We start from the raw sequence: 18,134 nt of genomic DNA on the forward strand, positions 1-18,134 counted from the left end.
CTTCCCTGTGTAGTTTGCTTTCTAACGCTTGTAGCAACTGCATCTAACAGGACTATCGCCTCCATCAAGTCAGTCCAAATGGATTATACCGCCACTAACAGCGGGTTCAGACAGCGTAAGTTACGTACGTGATTTTATCGATCAAATCAGCCTTTAATTAACCGGCTGCATGTGCGCAGTTTGTGCTTTGCTAGCTGAACTGAGTCTGAACGGTGAAGTCGCTGTTTTCAGCCGGTTGATGCTAACAAATGAGCCTAAGCAACTGGTAAAAACACTGGCACAGAAACGATACATTTACCAAAGTCCAGCAAGGTCCAATGCTAGCCAGTGTTTCTTAACGTTTGCATAATATATCTGAATTAATAGCCCGTGGCCAAGCTATTAATTAACGCAAGCTAACTTAACGATGCTAACTAGCTAGCAGCTAATTTACATAACGTTACTCAGGCTAACAGTGGTCCCTCCTAATGTGACTTAGACAGAGTCTGTACATCTCATCTGTGCCCTCTCTGCGTGGAGGTGTCACTGTGGGCTATTTTCCTGTCCAAGTTTCAGCCCGTGAAAGCCGAGCTGTGGTGCTAAATTAAGATAGTTTACGAGCTTGTGCCGATGCTTTTATATGTTGGCGTTGGTTCATGCGTATTAAACTTCTGTGTCCAAGCTTCAGTCGGGGTTTTGGCTTTGCAAGAGGCGTAATTTGGTTGAGATTTTACAATTAATGAGGTCATAGCCAATATATTAGATTTAACAGTATCTCAGACACCTGTGTGTAATCAAAATGTAAACAAGTTTCCCCAAACTAAAGGTGTTTGTGTCTCTTTCGGATGATGTAACTTGCTCTTGTGATAAGCCTGTGATAATGTTATTACTCCCTCAGGGGATGGAGTTAAAGAGATCTTTTCCAGATCATTCCCACTGGGACTGTGTCCACACTCAGAATTTCTCATTTGTGTGCAAACTATAAAGGTGTTTCTGTTCTGAATTTGCATAATGCTAAAATCACCTAAGCCGTACATCAAACAGTCTGTGAATTTGAGTATCACTTGACCAACACGAAAGGATGAGGGAAAGTTTGGTCAGGTCTCTCCACACACATTGGTGCATGCTGGTTTCTCTGATCTCCTGTAATCGTAGCTGTCTTGCATTTGCTTGCTTGACTAATTTTGCCCAATTTTTGCATCCTCTAAAATCGTGACTCGTGAATCGTGCTACTTCTTTGATTTACCTCTCTGTCCCTACACACTACCTGTTCACCCAGAGCCTAATGTGCGTCAGAGGAACAGCTCCATAGATGGTTCAGATGGCAGCCAGCTGTTTGAAGATACGAGTGGAGCTGGGCCCGCACCACAGACAGGGTACAGGTGGGAGCCCTGCCTGCCAGGCATTTACACACACCTCATATTTATCCTGCAGTGGTAGAAAGTTTCTATTTTATGAACGATACATTGTTAGTATATTTTGTCTTCATTAATAGATTTGTGTCCTATATTACATCAAAGTCAGGTTGCTTCAATCAATCAGATCCTGCCTTCAGTGTTTTGGGAAGAAAAAGAAAAAAACTATCCCAATTTATTCCATGATAATTCAGCTTTGCAGCCTTGTGCGTCATCCCTTAACAATAGATTTTGACAATTTGTTTGTTTGTTTTTTTTGGCTGATGTATCCATCATGCTCTTTCAAGTCATGCATTTTCTTGTATTGTGTTGGCAGCAAGCAGCAGGCTGGGCCTCAAGCAGCAGGGTTTCCTGGCCAGTCCATCCTGTCAGACCCCATGTCTAACCTGGCCATGGCATATGGCAGCTCACTGGCATCCCAGGGAAGGGAAATGGTGGACAAGAACGTAAGGCTGACTCAGAAATGTCTTTTTGAATGATTGGTGAGGAATGATGCAAAACGCCTCCCACAAAAAAGGCCGTAAAGGCTTGGTGATGCATCAGGTCAAGAACAGAAATTCAAATATTGCTCGTATTGAAAGATATCATACCCCGCATATAAATAATGCATGTGTGTATATCTGTGTGCTTGCTTGTTTCAGCTCGACAGGTTTATCCCAATTTCTAAGCTGAAATACTACTTTGCAGTGGATACAGTGTACGTCGGGAAGAAGCTGGGCCTTCTCGTTTTCCCTTACATGCACGAGGTTAGTCTGCTCACACCTGCTAAAGGTGAATTATTCTTTTATCTCACTACTTTGCATAGGTTTTTCTCCTCTGAGGTTTTCCTTATATGCTCCAGTTTGAGACAAAAGACCTGCTTCTAGTTTTGTCTGAAGCTGTTATAGTTCAAATGTAATGAAAAAGAAATTCACAGCACAATATATAGTTTGATTGTGTTATTTTACAGATATACTCCTCTAGATATGTCTCACTGTGTGTGTGTGTGTGTGTGTGTGTTGTAGAATTGGGAGGTCAGCTACCAGCAGGATACTCCTGTCGCTCCACGCTTTGATGTGAACGCTCCCGATCTCTACATTCCTGCCATGGGCTTCATCACATACGTCCTGGTGGCTGGACTGGCCCTCGGCACACAGAACAGGTACACACACAGGTTTTTAACACCGTGATTCTTTATCTAAGCAGTGGTCATTAACAGATGTTTTTGGAGACTATCCTGTATTTTTTATGTGCTTCCTACTTAACGACATGTTGTTAGTTTAATTGGAACTCTATGGATTTTCCACAAAGGCACTGTCATAGTTTTTTCCAGCCAGCTTCACTTTATGATATTGCTTCTGTCTAATGCACCCCTCAGGTTTTCCCCGGAGCTGCTGGGAGTTCAGGCCAGCTCAGCATTAGTGTGGCTGATCATGGAGGTGCTGGCGGTCCTGCTGTCACTCTACCTTGTGACCGTAAACACTGACCTCACGACCATTGACCTGCTGGCCTTTTCTGGCTACAAATATGTTGGGTGTGTACAGAATCTATTTACGTTTCTGTGTACATTAACATGACCAGCTTACCCTCTGCTGCCTGCTCAGTTGTTCTTTTTTAATGGCTAATTTTCCCTATAAAGCTGCTAAGGACCAAACATCTTGTTTTTTTGTTTGAATTTTTAGTGTGTGCTGTTACAACACACAGTGTTATGTTGTTCTTACCTTTGTCTCTCTTCTCTGTGCTTCATTAGGATGATCATAGGTGTGGTAGCAGGCCTGTTGTTTGGGAGGCCAGCATACTATCTTTCTTTACTTTGGTGCTGTGCTGCCATCTTTGTCTTTATGGTGAGTAGCATCTTGTTGTTTGATTATTGACTATAATAGATAGCCTCATTCGGCAGCCACAAAGGAGCTGCAAACGAGCTACAATGGATGTAATGTAATCATTTGGAGTAACTGTGCCAGTCAAAGCACATCCAGTAAACGTGTTTGTTTTTGCAACTTGCAGGCTCAGATTGTTATTTAACGCGTGTCTGACAACATTACAGAAAAGATCTGTGGGATCCTTTTTGTGCAACTAGAAAAAGCTGTTAGATCGCTCTTTTCAAAGCCACCAGACTCCATTGGCAAAAACAGCAGAATACTGGAGTCTACCGCTGTCCAGATCAGTTAGTTTGTATTATTGTGAGACTTTGGTGTTTTTAAAGGGTTTGTTTGAATTCAACACAGTATGTGTCTAGTGCAACATTTGTGGCTCTACTTAACCCAAAATATGTAAAAATACAACCCAGGTTTAAAAATGCCTGAGGTATACTTTAACAAGTAATTGAGGACGTTTGGTGAACCAGGTTTAGAAATCACATGGTTATGATATAAACTGATGGTCATTATACCCTACACTTTTTTTTTAAGCGTGCCGGAAAACAATATATAAGCTTTTGATGTAAATGTATATGGGACATTTGTGTCCCCTTACTGTATTTTTTTTTTTATGCCACATGTCTACTGCTTAAACATAATATTAGATGGCTTGTTGCTGCATACAAATATATACTCTGTATGCTTGAATGTTCCTTTCTTGGCATCCAGGACATTCATTCTTTCTGGCTTTTTGCAATACCTTTATCAGTTTTCTGCCACCAATCTGCGCATACACATCAATAAAAGCTTTCCTCTACCTGCACATTGGCAAAAGACATTAATACACACAGAGGGCATGCTTTAATTGCAAATAATCTTACTAGTTTACCCTGCTTATAAAATGTAAGTTTATTTTAAAGGCTGCCAAAAGAACGTCTTTAACGGTTCTCTCCTCAGATCCGCACACTACGCCTGAAGCTGTTATCTGAGGCGGCAGCAGAGGGGAGGCTGGTGAGAGGAGCCAGAAACCAGCTGAGGATGTACCTCACCATGTCTATAGCAGCGGCACAACCCATCTTCATGTACTGGCTCACCTACCACCTCGTCAGATAAAACCTGGAACACACACTCATTGTGCAGAGGATGAACTTGGCTGTTTGGATGCCATCTCGCCCCCAAAAACATACACACACATACATCGAAGAAGCTGTACTTGAATGAAAAACACACAACGGCCACAGTCTGGGTAATATCCCGTCACTTCCCAGACATAAGGACAGAACTACACTTTCGGAAGACTCACTCCATGCATGCATGGAGCAAAACAACACACGTGACAAGATGATTAAGAGAAGATGTGAGGCATCACTGCCTTCTCTCTCACAGCACAGCCCCGCGTCGTTAGTATTGCCTTTTTTTGTCTATTTTTATGTCATGTCTTCAAGCATTTGTAGCAAGAGCAAAGTGGCTTTGGGTTGGTTTTCTATACTGTGTAATTATTTGTTTGTAATTCTGTTTTTTTTTAGGAATATTTAAGTATGTATGTTAATGTAAAGGAAAAGTATTATTGCAGGCGTTGCTCCTGTCTGATATCTCATACGTGGTTTTTCTGAGCCGACAGAAAGAAAGCACACTAACCTCACACAACCGTCCATTTAATGAAAAGAAAAACACTCAAATTCAGGTTTAAACTGGCTCTAGATTAACCTTTTCCGTAGTCCTAATTTATGTTTCATGGCTAAGAAAAACACCTGATCCCTCATCACTAGATCTGGAAACGAGGGTTGTCTAACTGGTGTGTAAGTGTGGGTGCAGAACCACCTCTGTTTTATCTGTTTAACCTTTTTCTATGTGCTTGGATACATGTATGAGCTTTGCTGCCTGATAACTCTTGAATAGAAACTGTGTAAGCCACATTAATGTGTAGACCTCACAATGAAATGTTGAGTTGACTTTGATATCCTTTTAAAAAAAAAACAAGTAAATTATTTACTGCTTTTCATATTGAAAGTCAGATGGAATAAAGAAAGGGAAGAGCTGAGATGGTCTGTGCTGTGAAAACTTTTAGTCTACATGAGATGTGTGGAACATTTTAATTTCAGAAATGCTTTAATGTCACTATGAAGTGTGCTGTCTGTCTATTTGAAGTAGCAAATGATAATTCAAACCAGGGTAGGATTTACATTCACTTCAGTTAATTTAGGAAACTGTTCAAAATCAGGAATTTTGCATTTACCTCAGAAGAAACTTTGTGATTTATTATTGATGAAAGTTGAAATGTAGAAATTCAGAAAAAGAAGTTGCCATTAAAAACTATTTCCAAATGTTTTGACAAAGTGCTCATTTAAATAGGAAGCATCTCATTGGTAATGACTAATTCTAAGGCAATTTAAACAAGTTTTTCTGTCATGGTTGGTAATAAATGGAGCCCAGTGCTGACTATCAAACTCAGCTGAAAACATACATCCTGTTAAATCAAGCCACTGAAATGACATGACTTCTGAATAATAAAAAGGCTGATGGAGTACTGCAAATTAAAATGTACCTGTAGTTTCTTTCAATTTTCAATCTAGATATGGGGCCTGCTGTTAACCTCAAAATAAAGAATGGTATTTAATAAAAGACAAAGCCAATTTAAGTGACTGTCCACATGTAGTGATGGCTGATTAAGGCTTTGTTGAAGCTTCGACACTCGAGGCTTCAATGACAGTGCTCGAGTAGGACATCTAGTGGTCAATAAAATTATGTGCAATCGAGACGTGTCATTTATTGGTTCATGGATTGTTTGGGATTTGTTTTGCCATCCACATTCCTGTTCGACTACACTACATGGTTGTATGGTTTCAAGCTGACACAATGAAATATAAGATAAACATGAACTCATGTTGTCGTCTTATTTGGCACGTCTGGTTGCATGAATGAATATAGGCTATAGCTGTATACTTGACATCAAGTCTAAATAGACCACAGTTTAAAAGATGTTGAACAGTGGGTGTTCAGTAGGCTAGCTGGCAAATGTGATCTCATTTCAAATGTTTAATTAGTTGTAGTAAAGTGGGTGTGCTTGAAGAACAGGGCAGTGGGTGATTGTGTAACTGTTTGAGTTTGAGTTTGGGTCCACAGTTTTTGGACTCAAGCGTTTTCTTTTTTTCTATAATATATATTTCTTTTTTTTTAAATTTATTATATTAACCAGGGAGATCATACACAGTGAATATTCATCTCAGATTCAATACATTCAGATATTACACACATCTACATACACATACAGTATACACTACACAAGTATCATTGAGTAGTCCAAGACATGTTTCAATAATACTGATCTTTCAGCTTCTGCTTTCCCTGTCATTTTTTAATTATATTCTAAACAAATGTATGCATTTCTGAATGAAAAAACAAATGAACAAAGAAACTGTCACCCTCGTCCATCCTGTAGATCAATATTTTGTAGAAGGGTAATTAAAGCAAGTCTGGTCTCCGTGGACCAATATACCCGACCCATTTTGTCCACCATCTCGGACACCAATGTGTCCACCAATGTGGTAAGTCTGCCAGAAAACAAGTGGCAGCCAAAACAGTGGAGGAGGGGAAAATGGCCAAAAACGCTGACCAAGGGGTCAAGGAAATGGCCGTTTTGGGAGCCCACGCAAAACTGCCTCTTTTTTGCCTGATCCACCTCCAGACCTGTTGGGAAACAGTTACTGATCACTTTTAATGTTGTAAGTCTGCCAGAAAACAAGTGGCAGCCAAAAGAGTGGAGGAGAGGAAAATGGCCAAAAACGCTGACCCCGGGGTCAAGGAAATGGCCGTTTTGGGAGCCCACGCAAAACTGCCTCTTTTTTGCCTGATCCACCTCCAGACCTGTTGGGAAACAGTTACTGATCACTTTTAATGTGGTAAGTCGGCCAGAAAACAAGTGGCAGCCAAAACAGTGGAGGAGGGGAAAATGGCCAAAAACGCTGACCCCGGGGTCAAGGAAATGGCCGTTTTGGGAGCCCACGCAAAACTGCCTCTTTTTTGCCTGATCCACCTCCAGACCTGTTGGGAAACAGTTACTGATCACTTTTAATGTGGTAAGTCGGCCAGAAAACAAGTGGCAGCCAAAACAGTGGAGGAGGGGAAAACGCTGACCCCGGGGTCAAGGAAATGGCCGTTTTGGGAGCCCACGCAAAACTGCCTCTTTTTTGCCTGATCCACCTCCAGACCTGTTGGGAAACAGTTACTGATCACTTTTAATGTGGTAAGTCGGCCAGAAAACAAGTGGCAGCCAAAACAGTGGAGGAGGGGAAAATGGCCAAAAACGCTGACCCCGGGGTCAAGGAAATGGCCGTTTTGGGAGCCCACGCAAAACTGCCTCTTTTTTGCCTGATCCACCTCCAGACCTGTTGGGAAACAGTTACTGATCACTTTTAATGTGGTAAGTCGGCCAGAAAACAAGTGGCAGCCAAAACAGTGGAGGAGGGGAAAATGGCCAAAAACGCTGACCCCGGGGTCAAGGAAATGGCCGTTTTGGGAGCCCACGCAAAACTGCCTCTTTTTTGCCTGATCCACCTCCAGACCTGTTGGGAAACAGTTACTGATCACTTTTAATGTGGTAAGTCGGCCAGAAAACAAGTGGCAGCCAAAACAGTGGAGGAGGGGAAAACGCTGACCCCGGGGTCAAGGAAATGGCCATTTTGGGAGCCCACGCAAAACTGCCTCTTTTTTGCCTGATCCACCTCCAGACCTGTTGGGAAACAGTTACTGATCACTTTTAATGTGGTAAGTCGGCCAGAAAACAAGTGGCAGCCAAAACAGTGGAGGAGGGGAAAATGGCCAAAAACGCTGACCCCGGGGTCAAGGAAATGGCCGTTTTGGGAGCCCACGCAAAACTGCCTCTTTTTTGCCTGATCCACCTCCAGACCTGTTGGGAAACAGTTACTGATCACTTTTAATGTGGTAAGTCGGCCAGAAAACAAGTGGCAGCCAAAACAGTGGAGGAGGGGAAAATGGCCAAAAACGCTGACCCCGGGGTCAAGGAAATGGCCGTTTTGGGAGCCCACGCAAAACTGCCTCATTTTTGCCTGATCCACCTCCAGACCTGTTGGGAAACAGTTACTGATCACTTTTAATGTGGTAAGTCGGCCAGAAAACAAGTGGCAGCCAAAACAGTGGAGGAGGGGAAAACGCTGACCCCGGGGTCAAGGAAATGGCCGTTTTGGGAGCCCACGCAAAACTGCCTCTTTTTTGCCTGATCCACCTCCAGACCTGTTGGGAAACAGTTACTGATCACTTTTAATGTGGTAAGTCGGCCAGAAAACAAGTGGCAGCCAAAACAGTGGAGGAGGGGAAAATGGCCAAAAACGCTGACCCCGGGGTCAAGGAAATGGCCGTTTTGGGAGCCCACGCAAAACTGCCTCTTTTTTGCCTGATCCACCTCCAGACCTGTTGGGAAACAGTTACTGATCACTTTTAATGTGGTAAGTCGGCCAGAAAACAAATTGCAGCCAAAACAGTGGAGGAGGGGAAAATGGCCAAAAACGCTGACCCCGGGGTCAAGGAAATGGCCGTTTTGGGAGCGGACGCAAAACTGCCTCTTTTTTGCCTGATCCACCTCCAGACCTGTTGGGAAACAGTTACTGATCACTTTTAATGTGGTAAGTCGGCCAGAAAACAAGCAGCAGCCAAAACAGTGGAGGAGGGGAAAATGGCCAAAAACGCTGACCCCGGGGTCAAGGAAATGGCCGTTTTGGGAGCCCACGCAAAACTGCCTCTTTTTTGCCTGATCCACCTCCAGACCTGTTGGGAAACAGTTACTGATCACTTTTAATGTGGTAAGTCGGCCAGAAAACAAGTGGCAGCCAAAACAGTGGAGGAGGGGAAAATGGCCAAAAACGCTGACCCCGGGGTCAAGGAAATGGCCGTTTTGGGAGCCCACGCAAAACTGCCTCTTTTTTGCCTGATCCACCTCCAGACCTGTTGGGAAACAGTTACTTATCACTTTTAATGTGGTAAGTCGGCCAGAAAACAAGTGGCAGCCAAAACAGTGGAGGAGGGGAAAATGGCCAAAAACGCTGACCCCGGGGTCAAGGAAATGGCCGTTTTGGGAGCCCACGCAAAACTGCCTCTTTTTTGCCTGATCCACCTCCAGACCTGTTGGGAAACAGTTACTGATCACTTTTAATGTGGTAAGTCGGCCAGAAAACAAGTGGCAGCCAAAACAGTGGAGGAGGGGAAAATGGCCAAAAACGCTGACCCCGGGGTCAAGGAAATGGCCGTTTTGGGAGCCCACGCAAAACTGCCTCTTTTTTGCCTGATCCACCTCCAGACCTGTTGGGAAACAGTTACTGATCACTTTTAATGTGGTAAGTCGGCCAGAAAACAAGTGGCAGCCAAAACAGTGGAGGAGGGGAAAACGCTGACCCCGGGGTCAAGGAAATGGCCGTTTTGGGAGCGGACGCAAAACTGCCTCTTTTTTGCCTGATCCACCTCCAGACCTGTTGGGAAACAGTTACTGATCACTTTTAATGTGGTAAGTCGGCCAGAAAACAAGTGGCAGCCAAAACAGTGGAGGAGGGGAAAATGGCCAAAAACGCTGACCCCGGGGTCAAGGAAATGGCCGTTTTGGGAGCCCACGCAAAACTGCCTCTTTTTTGCCTGATCCACCTCCAGACCTGTTGGGAAACAGTTACTGATCACTTTTAATGTGGTAAGTCGGCCAGAAAACAAGTGGCAGCCAAAACAGTGGAGGAGGGGAAAACGCTGACCCCGGGGTCAAGGAAATGGCCGTTTTGGGAGCCCACGCAAAACTGCCTCTTTTTTGCCTGATCCACCTCCAGACCTGTTGGGAAACAGTTACTGATCACTTTTAATGTGGTAAGTCGGCCAGAAAACAAGTGGCAGCCAAAACAGTGGAGGAGGGGGGATTGGCCAAAAACGCTGACCCCGGGGTCAAGGAAATGGCCGTTTTGGGAGCCCACGCAAAACTGCCTCTTTTTTGCCTGATCCACCTCCAGACCTGTTGGGAAACAGTTACTGATCACTTTTAATGTGGTAAGTCGGCCAGAAAACAAGTGGCAGCCAAAACAGTGGAGGAGGGGAAAATGGCCAAAAACGCTGACCCCGGGGTCAAGGAAATGGCCGTTTTGGGAGCCCACGCAAAACTGCCTCTTTTTTGCCTGATCCACCTCCAGACCTGTTGGGAAACAGTTACTGATCACTTTTAATGTGGTAAGTCGGCCAGAAAACAAGTGGCAGCCAAAACAGTGGAGGAGGGGAAAACGCTGACCCTGGGGTCAAGGAAATGGCCGTTTTGGGAGCCCACGCAAAACTGCCTCTTTTTTGCCTGATCCACCTCCAGACCTGTTGGGAAACAGTTACTGATCACTTTTAATGTGGTAAGTCGGCCAGAAAACAAGTGGCAGCCAAAACAGTGGAGGAGGGGAAAACGCTGACCCCGGGGTCAAGGAAATGGCCGTTTTGGGAGCCCACGCAAAACTGCCTCTTTTTTGCCTGATCCACCTCCAGACCTGTTGGGAAACAGTTACTGATCACTTTTAATGTGGTAAGTCGGCCAGAAAACAAGTGGCAGCCAAAACAGTGGAGGAGGGGAAAACGCTGACCCCGGGGTCAAGGAAATGGCCGTTTTGGGAGCGGACGCAAAACTGCCTCTTTTTTGCCTGATCCACCTCCAGACCTGTTGGGAAACAGTTACTGATCACTTTTAATGTGGTAAGTCGGCCAGAAAACAAGTGGCAGCCAAAACAGTGGAGGAGGGGAAAATGGCCAAAAACGCTGACCCCGGGGTCAAGGAAATGGCCGTTTTGGGAGCCCACGCAAAACTGCCTCTTTTTTGCCTGATCCACCTCCAGACCTGTTGGGAAACAGTTACTGATCACTTTTAATGTGGTAAGTCGGCCAGAAAACAAGTGGCAGCCAAAACAGTGGAGGAGGGGAAAACGCTGACCCTGGGGTCAAGGAAATGGCCGTTTTGGGAGCGGACGCAAAACTGCCTCTTTTTTGCCTCATCCACCTCCAGACCTGTTGGGAAACAGTTACTGATCACTTTTAATGTGGTAAGTCGGCCAGAAAACAAGTGGCAGCCAAAACAGTGGAGGAGGGGAAAATGGCCAAAAACGCTGACCCCGGGGTCAAGGAAATGGCCGTTTTGGGAGCCCACGCAAAACTGCCTCTTTTTTGCCTGATCCACCTCCAGACCTGTTGGGAAACAGTTACTGATCACTTTTAATGTGGTAAGTCGGCCAGAAAACAAGTGGCAGCCAAAACAGTGGAGGAGGGGAAAATGGCCAAAAACGCTGACCCCGGGGTCAAGGAAATGGCCGTTTTGGGAGCCCACGCAAAACTGCCTCTTTTTTGCCTGATCCACCTCCAGACCTGTTGGGAAACAGTTACTGATCACTTTTAATGTGGTAAGTCGGCCAGAAAACAAGTGGCAGCCAAAACAGTGGAGGAGGGGAAAATGGCCAAAAACGCTGACCCCGGGGTCAAGGAAATGGCCGTTTTGGGAGCGGACGCAAAACTGCCTCTTTTTTGCCTGATCCACCTCCAGACCTGTTGGGAAACAGTTACTGATCACTTTTAATGTGGTAAGTCGGCCAGAAAACAAGTGGCAGCCAAAACAGCGGAGGAGGGGAAAATGGCCAAAAACGCTGACCCCGGGGTCAAGGAAATGGCCGTTTTGGGAGCCCACGCAAAACTGCCTCTTTTTTGCCTGATCCACCTCCAGACCTGTTGGGAAACAGTTACTGATCACTTTTAATGTGGTATGTCGGCCAGAAAACAAGTGGCAGCCAAAACAGTGGAGGAGGGGAAAATGGCCAAAAACGCTGACCCCGGGGTCAAGGAAATGGCCGTTTTGGGAGCCCACGCAAAACTGCCTCTTTTTTGCCTGATCCACCTCCAGACCTGTTGGGAAACAGTTACTGATCACTTTTAATGTGGTAAGTCGGCCAGAAAACAAGTGGCAGCCAAAACAGTGGAGGAGGGGAAAATGGCCAAAAACGCTGACCCCGGGGTCAAGGAAATGGCCGTTTTGGGAGCCCACGCAAAACTGCCTCTTTTTTGCCTGATCCACCTCCAGACCTGTTGGGAAACAGTTACTGATCACTTTTAATGTGGTAAGTCGGCCAGAAAACAAGTGGCAGCCAAAACAGTGGAGGAGGGGAAAACGCTGACCCCGGGGTCAAGGAAATGGCCGTTTTGGGAGCGGACGCAAAACTGCCTCTTTTTTGCCTGATCCACCTCCAGACCTGTTGGGAAACAGTTACTGATTACTTTTAATGTGGTAAGTCGGCCAGAAAACAAGTGGCAGCCAAAACAGTGGAGGAGGGGAAAATGGCCAAAAACGCTGACCCCGGGGTCAAGGAAATGGCCGTTTTGGGAGCGGACGCAAAACTGCCTCTTTTTTGCCTGATCCACCTCCAGACCTGTTGGGAAACAGTTACTGATCACTTTTAATGTGGTAAGTCGGCCAGAAAACAAGTGGCAGCCAAAACAGTGGAGGAGGGGAAAATGGCCAAAAACGCTGACCCCGGGGTCAAGGAAATGGCCGTTTTGGGAGCCCACGCAAAACTGCCTCTTTTTTGCCTGATCCACCTCCAGACCTGTTGGGAAACAGTTACTGATCACTTTTAATGTGGTAAGTCGGCCAGAAAACAAGTGGCAGCCAAAACAGTGGAGGAGGGGAAAATGGCCAAAAACGCTGACCCCGGGGTCAAGGAAATGGCCGTTTTGGGAGCCCACGCAAAACTGCCTCTTTTTTGCCTGATCCACCTCCAGACCTGTTGGGAAACAGTTACTGATCACTTTTAATGTGGTAAGTCGGCCAGAAAACAAGCGGCAGCCAAAACAGTGGAGGAGGGGAAAATGGCCAAAAACGCTGACCCCGGGGTCAAGGAAATGGCCGTTTTGGGAGCCCACGCAAAACTGCCTCTTTTTTGCCTGATCCACCTCCAGACCTGTTGGGAAACAGTTACTGATCACTTTTAATGTGGTAAGTCGGCCAGAAAACAAGTGGCAGCCAAAACAGTGGAGGAGGGGAAAATGGCCAAAAACGCTGACCCCGGGGTCAAGGAAATGGCCGTTTTGGGAGCCCACGCAAAACTGCCTCTTTTTTGCCTGATCCACCTCCAGACCTGTTGGGAAACAGTTACTGATCACTTTTAATGTGGTAAGTCGGCCAGAAAACAAGTGGCAGCCAAAACAGTGGAGGAGGGGAAAACGCTGACCCCGGGGTCAAGGAAATGGCCGTTTTGGGAGCCCACGCAAAACTGCCTCTTTTTTGCCTGATCCACCTCCAGACCTGTTGGGAAACAGTTACTGATCACTTTTAATGTGGTAAGTCGGCCAGAAAACAAGTGGCAGCCAAAACAGTGGAGGAGGGGAAAATGGCCAAAAACGCTGACCCCGGGGTCAAGGAAATGGCCGTTTTGGGAGCCCACGCAAAACTGCCTCTTTTTTGCCTGATCCACCTCCAGACCTGTTGGGAAACAGTTACTGATCACTTTTAATGTGGTAAGTCGGCCAGAAAACAAGTGGCAGCCAAAACAGTGGAGGAGGGGAAAACGCTGACCCCGGGGTCAAGGAAATGGCCGTTTTGGGAGCCCACGCAAAACTGCCTCTTTTTTGCCTGATCCACCTCCAGACCTGTTGGGAAACAGTTACTGATCACTTTTAATGTGGTAAGTCGGCCAGAAAACAAGTGGCAGCCAAAACAGTGGAGGAGGGCAAAATGGCCAAAAACGCTGACCCCGGGGTCAAGGAAATGGCCGTTTTGGGAGCCCACGCAAACCTGCCTCTTTTTTGCCTGATCCACCTCCAGACCTGTTGGGAAACAGTTACTGATCACTTTTAATGTGGTAAGTCGGCCAGAAAACAAGTGGCAGCCAAAACAGTGGAGGAGGGGAAAATGGCCAAAAACGCTGACCCCGGGGTCAAGGAAATGGCCGTTTTGGGAGCCCACGCAAAACTGCCTCTTTTTTGCCTGATCCACCTCCAGACCTGTTGGGAAACAGTTACTGATCACTTTTAATGTGGTAAGTCGGCCAGAAAACAAGTGGCAGCCAAAACAGTGGAGGAGGGGAAAATGGCCAAAAACGCTGACCCCGGGGTCAAGGAAATGGCCGTTTTGGGAGCCCACGCAAAACTGCCTCTTTTTTGCCTGATCCACCTCCAGACCTGTTGGGAAACAGTTACTGATCACTTTTAATGTGGTAAGTCGGCCAGAAAACAAGTGGCAGCCAAAACAGTGGAGGAGGGGAAAATGGCCAAAAACGCTGACCCCGGGGTCAAGGAAATGGCCGTTTTGGGAGCCCATGCAAAACTGCCTCTTTTTTGCCTGATCCACCTCCAGACCTGTTGGGAAACAGTTACTGATCACTTTTAATGTGGTAAGTCGGCCAGAAAACAAGTGGCAGCCAAAACAGTGGAGGAGGGGAAAATGGCCAAAAACGCTGACCCCGGGGTCAAGGAAATGGCCGTTTTGGGAGCCCACGCAAAACTGCCTCTTTTTTGCCTGATCCACCTCCAGACCTGTTGGGAAACAGTTACTGATCACTTTTAATGTGGTAAGTCGGCCAGAAAACAAGCGGCAGCCAAAACAGTGGAGGAGGGGAAAATGGCCAAAAACGCTGACCCCGGGGTCAAGGAAATGGCCGTTTTGGGAGCCCACGCAAAACTGCCTCTTTTTTGCCTGATCCACCTCCAGACCTGTTGGGAAACAGTTACTGATCACTTTTAATGTGGTAAGTCGGCCAGAAAACAAGTGGCAGCCAAAACAGTGGAGGAGGGGAAAATGGCCAAAAACGCTGACCCCGGGGTCAAGGAAATGGCCGTTTTGGGAGCCCACGCAAAACTGCCTCTTTTTTGCCTGATCCACCTCCAGACCTGTTGGGAAACAGTTACTGATCACTTTTAATGTGGTAAGTCGGCCAGAAAACAAGTGGCAGCCAAAACAGTGGAGGAGGGGAAAATGGCCAAAAACGCTGACCCCGGGGTCAAGGAAATGGCCGTTTTGGGAGCCCACGCAAAACTGCCTCTTTTTTGCCTGATCCACCTCCAGACCTGTTGGGAAACAGTTACTGATCACTTTTAATGTGGTAAGTCGGCCAGAAAACAAGTGGCAGCCAAAACAGTGGAGGAGGGGAAAATGGCCAAAAACGCTGACCCCGGGGTCAAGGAAATGGCCGTTTTGGGAGCCCACGCAAAACTGCCTCTTTTTTGCCTGATCCACCTCCAGACCTGTTGGGAAACAGTTACTGATCACTTTTAATGTGGTAAGTCGGCCAGAAAACAAGTGGCAGCCAAAACAGTGGAGGAGGGGAAAACGCTGACCCCGGGGTCAAGGAAATGGCCGTTTTGGGAGCCCACGCAAAACTGCCTCTTTTTTGCCTGATCCACCTCCAGACCTGTTGGGAAACAGTTACTGATCACTTTTAATGTGGTAAGTCGGCCAGAAAACAAGTGGCAGCCAAAACAGTGGAGGAGGGGAAAATGGCCAAAAACGCTGACCCCGGGGTCAAGGAAATGGCCGTTTTGGGAGCCCACGCAAAACTGCCTCTTTTTTGCCTGATCCACCTCCAGACCTGTTGGGAAACAGTTACTGATCACTTTTAATGTGGTAAGTCGGCCAGAAAACAAGTGGCAGCCAAAACAGTGGAGGAGGGGAAAATGGCCAAAAACGCTGACCCCGGGGTCAAGGAAATGGCCGTTTTGGGAGCCCACGCAAAACTGCCTCTTTTTTGCCTGATCCACCTCCAGACCTGTTGGGAAACAGTTACTGATCACTTTTAATGTGGTAAGTCGGCCAGAAAACAAGTGGCAGCCAAAACAGTGGAGGAGGGGAAAACGCTGACCCCGGGGTCAAGGAAATGGCCGTTTTGGGAGCCCACGCAAAACTGCCTCTTTTTTGCCTGATCCACCTCCAGACCTGTTGGGAAACAGTTACTGATCACTTTTAATGTGGTAAGTCGGCCAGAAAACAAGTGGCAGCCAAAACAGTGGAGGAGGGGAAAATGGCCAAAAACGCTGACCCCGGGGTCAAGGAAATGGCCGTTTTGGGAGCCCACGCAAAACTGCCTCTTTTTTGCCTGATCCACCTCCAGACCTGTTGGGAAACAGTTACTGATCACTTTTAATGTGGTAAGTCGGCCAGAAAACAAGTGGCAGCCAAAACAGTGGAGGAGGGGAAAACGCTGACCCTGGGGTCAAGGAAATGGCCGTTTTGGGAGCCCACGCAAAACTGCCTCTTTTTTGCCTGATCCACCTCCAGACCTGTTGGGAAACAGTTACTGATCACTTTTAATGTGGTAAGTCGGCCAGAAAACAAGTGGCAGCCAAAACAGTGGAGGAGGGGAAAATGGCCAAAAACGCTGACCCCGGGGTCAAGGAAATGGCCGTTTTGGGAGCCCACGCAAAACTGCCTCTTTTTTGCCTGATCCACCTCCAGACCTGTTGGGAAACAGTTACTGATCACTTTTAATGTGGTAAGTCGGCCAGAAAACAAGTGGCAGCCAAAACAGTGGAGGAGGGGAAAATGGCCAAAAACGCTGACCCTGGGGTCAAGGAAATGGCCGTTTTGGGAGCCCACGCAAAACTGCCTCTTTTTTGCCTGATCCACCTCCAGACCTGTTGGGAAACAGTTACTGATCACTTTTAATGTGGTAAGTCGGCCAGAAAACAAGTGGCAGCCAAAACAGTGGAGGAGGGGAAAACGCTGACCCCGGGGTCAAGGAAATGGCCGTTTTGGGAGCGGACGCAAAACTGCCTCTTTTTTGCCTGATCCACCTCCAGACCTGTTGGGAAACAGTTACTGATCACTTTTAATGTGGTAAGTCGGCCAGAAAACAAGTGGCAGCCAAAACAGTGGAGGAGGGGAAAATGGCCAAAAACGCTGACCCCGGGGTCAAGGAAATGGCCGTTTTGGGAGCCCACGCAAAACTGCCTCTTTTTTGCCTGATCCACCTCCAGACCTGTTGGGAAACAGTTACTGATCACTTTTAATGTGGTAAGTCGGCCAGAAAACAAGTGGCAGCCAAAACAGTGGAGGAGGGGAAAATGGCCAAAAACGCTGACCCCGGGGTCAAGGAAATGGCCGTTTTGGGAGCCCACGCAAAACTGCCTCTTTTTTGCCTGATCCACCTCCAGACCTGTTGGGAAACAGTTACTGATCACTTTTAATGTGGTAAGTCGGCCAGAAAACAAGTGGCAGCCAAAACAGTGGAGGAGGGGAAAACGCTGACCCCGGGGTCAAGGAAATGGCCGTTTTGGGAGCCCACGCAAAACTGCCTCTTTTTTGCCTGATCCACCTCCAGACCTGTTGGGAAACAGTTACTGATCACTTTTAATGTGGTAAGTCGGCCAGAAAACAAGTGGCAGCCAAAACAGTGGAGGAGGGGAAAATGGCCAAAAACGCTGACCCCGGGGTCAAGGAAATGGCCGTTTTGGGAGCCCACGCAAAACTGCCTCTTTTTTGCCTGATCCACCTCCAGACCTGTTGGGAAACAGTTACTGATCACTTTTAATGTGGTAAGTCGGCCAGAAAACAAGTGGCAGCCAAAACAGTGGAGGAGGGGAAAATGGCCAAAAACGCTGACCCCGGGGTCAAGGAAATGGCCGTTTTGGGAGCCCACGCAAAACTGCCTCTTTTTTGCCTGATCCACCTCCAGACCTGTTGGGAAACAGTTACTGATCACTTTTAATGTGGTAAGTCGGCCAGAAAACAAGTGGCAGCCAAAACAGTGGAGGAGGGGAAAATGGCCAAAAACGCTGACCCCGGGGTCAAGGAAATGGCCGTTTTGGGAGCCCACGCAAAACTGCCTCTTTTTTGCCTGATCCACCTCCAGACCTGTTGGGAAACAGTTACTGATCACTTTTAATGTGGTAAGTCGGCCAGAAAACAAGT

At 46.8% G+C, this 18,134-nt stretch overlaps 1 protein-coding gene across 2 annotated transcripts; it reads left to right on the forward strand.

The window, feature by feature from the left end:
* Window positions 1-5,988, forward strand: yif1b (Yip1 interacting factor homolog B (S. cerevisiae)). Of its 2 annotated transcripts, none has more exons than XM_070829498.1 (8): window positions 1-124; window positions 1,259-1,361; window positions 1,711-1,840; window positions 2,036-2,140; window positions 2,399-2,535; window positions 2,752-2,907; window positions 3,124-3,217; window positions 4,190-5,988. In XM_070829498.1, the coding sequence occupies exons 1-8, from the start codon at window positions 79-81 to the stop codon at window positions 4,343-4,345; spliced, it is 927 nt and encodes a 308-aa protein (XP_070685599.1). In that variant the 5' UTR covers window positions 1-78; the 3' UTR covers window positions 4,346-5,988. The 2 variants fall into 2 exon arrangements, with proteins under 2 accessions (XP_070685599.1, XP_070685600.1); XM_070829499.1 differs by having other exon boundaries at window positions 1-115.
* The last annotated feature ends 12,146 nt before the right edge of the window (window positions 5,989-18,134 follow it).

Source organism: Pempheris klunzingeri, chromosome 4 (assembly GCF_042242105.1).
Source record: "Pempheris klunzingeri isolate RE-2024b chromosome 4, fPemKlu1.hap1, whole genome shotgun sequence".
NCBI classification, from domain to species: domain Eukaryota; kingdom Metazoa; phylum Chordata; class Actinopteri; order Acropomatiformes; family Pempheridae; genus Pempheris; species Pempheris klunzingeri.

Bases quoted from the DNA above. Each gene is read 5' to 3' on its own strand.
- yif1b (XM_070829498.1), top strand. From the start codon at position 79: ATGGATTATACCGCCACTAACAGCGGGTTCAGACAGCGTAAGTTAC. The intron at 2,908-3,123 runs GTGTGTACAGAA...GTGCTTCATTAG, and splicing joins TCTGGCTACAAATATGTTGG to GATGATCATAGGTGTGGTAG. The intron at 3,218-4,189 runs GTGAGTAGCATC...TTCTCTCCTCAG, and splicing joins CTGCCATCTTTGTCTTTATG to ATCCGCACACTACGCCTGAA.